The 8,467-nt window shown below is 41.2% G+C and overlaps 2 protein-coding genes across 2 annotated transcripts; both read left to right on the top strand.

Moving 5' to 3' along the window:
• Positions 1-1,560: 1,560 nt before the first annotated feature.
• Positions 1,561-3,459, top strand: LOC144478844 (nuclear receptor-binding factor 2). The gene is made up of 3 exons (XM_078197161.1): positions 1,561-1,662; positions 1,989-2,245; positions 2,316-3,459. The coding sequence occupies exons 1-3, from the start codon at positions 1,639-1,641 to the stop codon at positions 2,791-2,793; spliced, it is 759 nt and encodes a 252-aa protein (XP_078053287.1). The 5' UTR covers positions 1,561-1,638; the 3' UTR covers positions 2,794-3,459.
• Positions 3,460-3,876: 417 nt separating this feature from the next.
• Positions 3,877-5,853, top strand: LOC144479064 (tubulin alpha-2 chain). Its single transcript, XM_078197561.1, has 6 exons — positions 3,877-4,050; positions 4,114-4,358; positions 4,509-4,736; positions 4,822-5,080; positions 5,171-5,323; positions 5,596-5,853. Exons 1-6 carry the CDS (start codon positions 3,877-3,879, stop codon positions 5,851-5,853), a joined length of 1,317 nt encoding a protein of 438 aa, XP_078053687.1.
• The last annotated feature ends 2,614 nt before the right edge of the window (positions 5,854-8,467 follow it).

Below are 8,467 nucleotides of genomic sequence, written 5' to 3'. Positions count from 1 at the left end.
AATTCGAGAGCGATACAGGTCAGCCTCTGGCTCTCCAACGTTTTGCATGATTTTCTGCTATTTTTTTATTTTTTTTTTTTTATTCTCGCCTCAATCGGACTTTTGAAATCGTCGACACGATCGAGAATCGGATCGACACGCGTCGGGAGAGACGCGCGACCGATACCGCGAGCCCCCGGAGACACGCCGTTTCCTTCCCGTCGGAAGAGATGAGGTCAACGTTATTTTCTAATAGATGAAACACTCGACGAAAGCCGCACGCACACTAGCGCGCCTGATAACCCGAATAATTAAGTTTCCACGTTGATTCTCGTATTCCTATAAAGGCATCGCCTCTCGTGCCCACGCTCAATTCCTTTTCGACTCTCTCGCGAGAGAGAAAGAGAGATAACGCGAGATAAAGAGAGAGAGAGAGAGAGAGAGAGAGACGGACCATGGCTCCGTGATTGCAAAGCCGTTTCAGAATCTAATGATGTTTTCTCGTAACGCGGCTGTGGAACTCGTTAACGATCGCCCGCCTGTTATCTGTATTATCGGAGTCACCGTGCGATCGTTCTCACCAGTACCGATTATGATGAAATAATTCGTAGCCGGCTAAAGGAAAGTGCAGCTGGCTTTTACGAATTTATGTTGCTTTGTTGCATGGCTCAAATAATACACAATAATTGCCGGTTCATTAGGGGATATGGAGAGTCATTTTTCATTTCAGCTGTGTATAGCTTTTTAATGTATATAAACCTCTTTTCTTAGGATAATTTGATGACAAAAAAGTATTCCGAAGATATAGAAATATGCAGAAAAATCTCCTGCATCAATAACGTCTAATGAAAAAGTTTATTTATTGTTGAAAATAAGAACAACATATGATTCTTGCTGCTTTTGTCATAAGATACAATGTATAAGCCGGCACGAATCATCTGCTCTTGAAAATATAAAAATAGCGCCACTCCATGCAGCGGCGAAACGCTCAAACTGGTAGCCAAAATCGATCGATGGTAATTTTAGGTAGTAGTTTCAGCGTTTTGCCGCTCCACCAATTGGCGCTGTACGAACTCCGGACGAAGCTTCGTTTTATCACCGAAAGAGGCGCCACCATAGCGTGCGTTCTGTTTATTTTCAACATTAAATAAATTTTCGTTGCACAATATTGGCAGAGAAGAATCTCCCGACTATTAATATATCCTTAAAATGCATTTTTGATTCCTACAGCATTTACAATAATATTATTTCTGAACAATTCCGACTGTATTATCAATTGAGAAAAGCAATTAAATATTTTTTTATATTATTATTTATATTTTATATTCTTACTTATTATCCTTAATAGCTCAAACACTACAGGATCATTAATTCCAAATGTTTCTAGGACAATCCTGATTGTATCCAACAATATTCATACATGAGCCATAATCGAATTACTGATAATTGAATATTTTTATCAAAGAAATTTAAAGACTTTTCTTTTATTTAAATCAGAAATTTTAAAATAAATCACAGAAGAGAATTATGAACGACGATTAATGATTTCGTAGCTCGATCGGTATATTCGCAGTAAGTTTACCCCGATGTACGATTGCAGAAAATAACCCACATGTTGCCTCTCTGTTTTCGTTCTGTCATTCGATCAGCTGATCAGCCATGGAGACTTCAATCTTGAACGCGGTAAGTAGTCGTCTCGTATTGTCGAGCTCTTTATCGGCTCGGTCGAGGAATAATTTCATCTCCACCCTAAGCCTCGATAATTTATACGCATCGTGATTATTAGTCACCGTTGTAGACCTCGTTTGATCAAGCAGATTTACTAGTTTTTTCCTGAATATATGACTGTGCGAGGTTCGTCGTCACGATATCGACTCATCTGCGCAGTCTGCTATTGTTTCACTCTTTATTTTAGTTTCAAAGCTATTGCATGTCCTCTCACTATCAGTTTAGTTCTTCATTGTTAAAAGTAATCAGAGGTATTTGCAAAATATATTCTTCTGTTGCAGGCACACGAAAGACAAAGGCGAGCAGAAGCATTATTGCAGGAAGGACGGTTCGAGGAGGCAGCCAAGTGCCATGAAACAGTAGCTAGTCTTCTTGGGGAGGCACACTCTAGACTTGAGTCTAACTACGTACACTTCAAGACCTCCAGATTATCTAGTCAAGCTGCTCCGACTGTGATTAACTCATTCCACTCTCTAGTCACTCTAGAATCTCTGAAATTGCAACAAGATTACCACAAAAGACAGGCTGCTGTAGTTAGGTAAGTATTGCTTAATACTCCGATAAGCCAGGAAACCATGCCTTATTGACTGTGATATCTAACACCTTAGAATGAAACAAGCTCAATACGATGAGTACAAAGCTACGCTGGAGAATCAACAGAAGGAAATTCTCAATAAACAAACATCCAAGAAGTTGGAGGAAGAGACAGTCAATGTACCTACAGATAAATGTGATGGTTCTCTGCGTCAAGCAATATACAAGACCATCGAAGAGCAGGACAGCCTGCTTACTCTGATCTCATTACCAGATAACGTAGAAGATGGTTTTAAGTACCCAAAAGACACTGGCACGATCATCGAGGAGCTGAAAACTGTTAATTATCAATTGCGCTGCCTGGCTGGTAGCTTGCTGAGCCAGTTGGAAACCAAGGAAGAGGAGATCCGGCTGCTGAAAGAACAATTGCAGACTGCGACTGCCAATCCTAACGACGACGCCAGATTAGATAATGCTCATTCGATGCGTCTCGCGCCTTTGCCACCTCTGACTCCTCTTGAGATGCCCCTTTTCGACTTCACGTCAACGTAAAACGTTGCGCAACCGCATATCTCGGTTTCTTTTTCTCCCCTTATTCTCCTTTTTATCGTATCTTCCATGACACCCGAGTACAGAATACTCAAAAAAAGAAGAAATCAAATCAGGATTTGCACAAATAGTACAAATGCGAACGTCGCTATGGTGTTCGGAATCTAGGCACAGGATACTCAAAGTTCAAGTGTACAACAATCAAAGTTTCGCGTCTTACAATGGCAGGATATTGTCTCTTATCGAATACAGAAACATAGTACTTATGTTCATCCGTTATTTAATGCTATTCGGAGGGATCAAAACACATATCATCTGTAGGTACCGTTTTAGACAGGTGGTGCACACCCTTTTTCGCAAGGTTCTACGTTTATGAATATTATAAAAAAAAGGGTACAGCTTTCTGCGAATCGATATACTGCCACTCGATTTTAGGCAGATCATGATAATATGATATAAGTAACAAATCTTCACCGACGCGCGATAAAGCGTCCGTGTATATGTGTGTATAACCGTTGTTAATCGTCAGTTACGTGTTGTGTAATCTACTCGTTGCTTGATCTGTTTTAATGTTACCGCCAAATCCGTGTGAGACCTTTGGAATACTTTATTATATACTATGTAATGTTGCTCAATAAAATATCTAACCGAAACATTCCGTTTTCACTCCTCTTATGCTATTCAACGCGTGTCTTGTTCAAAAGATAAAAAATAAGTACCATAATTATAATAGAAGCGCAACGAATTTTCAAAATTGCCTTTACCTTTATCACGAACAAGGATTAAAAAATTGTTCAACTAAAAAGAGTGCAATGAAAATTAAACGAGAAGTTGTCTTTTATTCCACTATACCGAAAAATGTGACACTCTGTTAAATAATTCGGCGGCCTTCAGCCACGAGGCTCTTCGGCCTTAAAATGATATTCAAAAATTCGTAAAATTTGTTGTTACAAAATAAAAAAACAATTAAACCAAATCTTTGGCAATTTACCAAATCTTCCTAGTGTCTAATCATCGGATCGACATCCTGTAAAATGATTGTTGCTGTCGCAAACGGAAAATTTGTGGCCGGGAGGCAGGGGAACAATGGATCAATCGGGCGAAGTGGTAACAATTTTTATAGGCCAGGCTGGAGCTCAATTAGCGATGGCCTGTTGGGAGCTATTCTGTCTAGAACACGGTCTTTTGCCCAATGGTTGTATTTGCCCTGGCTACTATCCTCAGGAACCTTCCATTCGCACGTTCTTTGCGAAGCTGAATGTGAGTGAGAAATGCGAACCCATTTTTCGAACAGTCTCATGAAAGGAACAATCAATTTCACAGCAGAGACAAATGAGTCCGCATACGGTAATCGTCGATCTCGAGCCCACGGTGATCGATGAGATCAGAACCGGCCCATACTGCAAGTTATTCAATCAGCAATCGTTGATATCTGGGAAAGAGGATGCTGCGAACAATTTTGCCCTGGGCTACGGACCCATTGGTTGCGAGATGTTGGATATGGTAGCGAGTCGTGTTTGCAGAGTTTGGGAACGGTGCTCGAAACCAACTGGATTCATCGTATTTAGGTAAAATAAAGTCTTTCAAATTATTCCCCAGCTTTTAAATAAAAATGGACAATTTGGAAAGAGGAGGTACTATCATTTGTGATCGCTGAGTATTCGGGTACTGGATAGAGGTTAAAAGTAAGGATGTTACCATATTTTTCATCTTCTAAGGTCATTGAGTGGCGGAACTGGAGGAGGATTCGGTAGTATGCTGTTAGAACGGCTAACATGCGATTTCCCGAAACACGTCACAGTGGATTTCACGATTTGCCCTGCCCCGAATTTGTCCTCCGTCATCGTCGAGCCTTACAACGCTGTTTTAGCAACCCACGTCAGCGTGGACCATGTGGACTGCTGTTTTCTCGCTGACAACGAGGCTTTATACAACATCTGCGGAAAGTACGACTCATTCTTTCATCGTCAACACTTTTTACGATTAAACATACGAATATCCGCGTTCACAAATATTTTCCTGCATCTTTAGAAACTTGGAACTGGAAGATGCGGAGTATATGAACCTGAACAGAGTTCTTGCTCAAGTGATTTCCAGCATGACGGCTTCGATCAGGTTCGAAGGCTCCGTGAACTTGAATCTGAACGAGATACAGACGAACCTGGTGCCTTTCCCTAGGATTCACTATTGTCTCTCCACATGTGCTCCACTGATCAATCCCAGAAGAGCCTTTCATTCGCAGATTACCACGCAGGAGATTACTCAGGACTGTTTCGAGCCTTCCAACCAGGTGGCGATCGATTTTCGTTCTAGTAGCAGACTCTCTTAGAGCGATCTAAAAATGTTCTTCATTACCTCTGATCGATCGGTGAAATTGCAGATGATAAAATGTGATCCGCGGACCGGTGCTTACACTAGCTGCTGTCTCCTCTATCGTGGCGAAGTCAATCCCAGCGACGTCAACAGCGCGATCGCGTCGCTGAAAGGCAAAAAGTCCATTCAGTTCGTCGACTGGGTCCCGACCGGGTTCAAGGTGCTCAGACATTGTCAATAAACATTTGCTTACGCAATTGTTAGAAAAATGATGCAGTGACCGGGTCGTCGGTTCATCGTTTTTTTTTTTAGCCATTACGCCAGAGTTATGACTAACGCATAAATTGATGTGTCACGTTCGATGTTCCTAATCTTTTCTAATCTCGAATTCTGTAGCGGCACTGTACTCTAATTCGGTTAACCGAAGTAATAATTACATAGAGAACAAGTTGTTTCGATGCAGAGCACGTTAACAGGTGAAACCACCCGCAGGTAGGAATCAATCATCAGCCGACAATGTCAGTTCCCGGCGGAGACATAGCCAACACGAAGAGAACGGTCACGATGCTGAGCAACAACACCGCCATCAAGGAAACGTGGGCGACGTTGTTGCAGAAATTCGACATGATGTACAAGAGGAAAGCCTATCTGCATCATTACGTGGGAGAGAAGTTGGAGGAATGCTTTTTTCAGGAAGCTCGGGAAAATGTAGCAACTTTGATCGACAATTACAAGGAGGTCGAGAAATGAGGGATTTCCGCGACGTTTCCGACTATAGCTAGTCTCCCGTCTTTGCTGGTAATCAGACTAATTGCTTTTTAAGCTTTAAATGTGATCCGACAAGATAAAATATTCTGTTCAATCGTTATATTTAGAAGCACTGATCGATTAGGATTATCGAGAAGAATAATTGGTAGATAGGAAAGTGAACTTCGTTCTTGAACAATGAAAATTTCCAAGTCTCGTATCGTTTTCAATTTTGACTTCTCCTGCCTCAAAAAATTCATAAATGTTCTTCAAACATTGAAATTTACAAAAAATGTCTCGTATCATAACCTCTTCTACTTTCGCAGCAAAAAGTCCCGAAGCTACTCTGGGGAGAACACTGAGACTGAAACATACCGGCATTAATCTCTCGTTAATTACGAACGATTAAAAAGTTTGCTAAGTCGGGATCATCGATGACAACGATTGAACATTGAACGCCGACAACTTTGGATGGAGCCTGGATTAATATAATTACAGCATCCGTGGTGATGAAGCCCCGGAGATGAAAGAATTCAAACTTTCTGGTGGCAGGTTTGATCGCAGAAGTAAAAGATCGAGCAAGATTAAGAAGAATCTGCTGGCGATAAAGAGTCTGTCGGTGGCAGACTCTGCGGCACCAGTGGCGCGATTCGAACGAGCTCGTTCCGCGCTTCGTTCCCACCGTTTGGCAGCGCGCACGAGCCCAATGATAACGTCAATGATAACAGGCTCTCTCTCCGCGGGAGTTTGCTCGCGCGCAACCACGCGTTCTCCTTGAGCCAGCGGACAATAACAGTGTGTCCTGGTCTCTCACGTAACACCGTGCATCTGATAAGGACCCTCAGCGACTGGTTAATTCACGGTGATAACGGTGCGTCACCTGCTTTGTTCTCGAAATAATTGGAACTGTATCTCCGACATCGAGATACCGCGTGCTCAATGGATTTCTCGTGGAGGACTGGCTGATAACTCAACGGGAAATTACGTTACAAAAGGGCGATTAAAATTGTCACGGAAGAAAGCGATAGAAAGTATACGCGGGACAATGGGGAACCAGAAACGAGAAAGAAAGCTGATAGCTGGAAATAACTGTGCTTAGAATTGTATCTTTTGTTTTATATATATTGCTATCGAGATTGATATCATACTTATAAATTTAATAGATAAAATGCTCTTACATGTCCATGTTTTGAAATGGCCATAATTTCGTGACTCATTCGGTCGAGACACAAGTGATGTTTGATATGGTTCGCTGCTTTTTTGCTACTTGGCGATAAGACTAAAAAATAATATTTGGTACAAGTAGAAACGAATCTGAAATGATGAAGCACAGAAATATTTAATTATTATTGTATATGTGCACAGAAATTTTTAATTACCATTGTGGACATGTACAGAAATGTTTAATTATCATCTCGTGCGTATCTTATCCCAGAGCCATTTGCATACATTGTTCTACATTCTAGATTATAAGACTGTATAATCGATGTTCGATCAACACGATTGCTCTCATCAGCTTCCAGGCTTACAGAAAACCTATCAACCAATCATCAGTCAAACAGTGATATCCAAAACATACAATAAGACGTACAATATCCCGAAACATGGAACTTCTGAAGCCTCGAAGATTGAGGGCCCGTGTGGCGAGAGCGATAACGTATCAATCTCTGATCAAACCGTCTACCCTGCCCCCCAGCGAACATATCGCCACTCAAATTTTATCTTCCACGTGTACCCATCGTCTACGTTTACGTAATTTCTTTCAAATACCGAATGATCTCTGAATGGTACAGATTCCAGGCCGTGTGGACATTTGTCGTTTTTCATCGGCAAACACAGAAATAATTGTTTAACAACTGGATGCTTTATTGTAGCTGGTTGTAAAATCTCCAGACTACTAAATTTACCGATTATTCTATCCTTGATTATGATTTGTGCAAAGTCTGAGAGTTAATGTTTTAACCCGAAGCCATTTCAACTGCAAATCTGAAATAATTTTTCCGGCTTCTAGAATTTTCATTTTATATAATAAAATTCATTCTATAGATATGAAATTGAGTTTCGTGACATATATAACATTTACACTTTTAATAATTTTTTACATCTATGCTTTGGCGATTTTTATAAAAATAATTTTGGATCGCGTTACAACAATTTTAATGGCGCCACAGAGTCACCACTCGAGTGCAAAGGGTCAAAAACTCGAGCTTGTACTCGGAGCTTGTAGTCAATTTATTAACTGTGAAAGGTTTTCAGACCGTTCTGTTTGCAATTTTGTTGTGTGCTAACCGTGGATTAATTATTTTTCAATAATCCAATGATTGAGTTTACCGAGAATTTATCGACTGTGGCCGGTTATCGAAAGGACACCAGACCGTTATCAATATTCGCGATCGCACTATCGCGATCACGACGTCTGCTCGTTTCACCTCGCGATGCCACGGGAGATTCACGTGAATCATTCAATACCCATGTCGCTCTTTTTCCTCTCTCTCTTTCTTTCTCTCTCCCCCTCTTTCTCTGTCTGTCTCACTCCCGATTACTCGTATTATACGCGGATAGCACAGTGCAGCCGACTTTTGCGTCGAACGTCGCCGAGGGTTACATAGGCAGACCG

Source organism: Augochlora pura, chromosome 3 (assembly GCF_028453695.1).
Source record: "Augochlora pura isolate Apur16 chromosome 3, APUR_v2.2.1, whole genome shotgun sequence".
Lineage (NCBI taxonomy): Eukaryota > Metazoa > Arthropoda > Insecta > Hymenoptera > Halictidae > Augochlora > Augochlora pura.
This window is presented reverse-complemented; position numbering and strand designations above follow the sequence as displayed.

Coding starts and splice junctions, on each gene's coding strand:
- LOC144478844 (XM_078197161.1), top strand. CDS start 1,639: ATGGAGACTTCAATCTTGAACGCG. Junction 1,663..1,988: donor AGACTTCAATCTTGAACGCG/GTAAGTAGTCGT, acceptor CTTCTGTTGCAG/GCACACGAAAGACAAAGGCG. Junction 2,246..2,315: donor AGACAGGCTGCTGTAGTTAG/GTAAGTATTGCT, acceptor CTAACACCTTAG/AATGAAACAAGCTCAATACG.
- LOC144479064 (XM_078197561.1), top strand. CDS start 3,877: ATGGATCAATCGGGCGAAGTGGTAACAATTTTTATAGGCCAGGCTGGA. Junction 4,051..4,113: donor CGTTCTTTGCGAAGCTGAAT/GTGAGTGAGAAA, acceptor TCAATTTCACAG/CAGAGACAAATGAGTCCGCA. Junction 4,737..4,821: donor TTATACAACATCTGCGGAAA/GTACGACTCATT, acceptor CTGCATCTTTAG/AAACTTGGAACTGGAAGATG.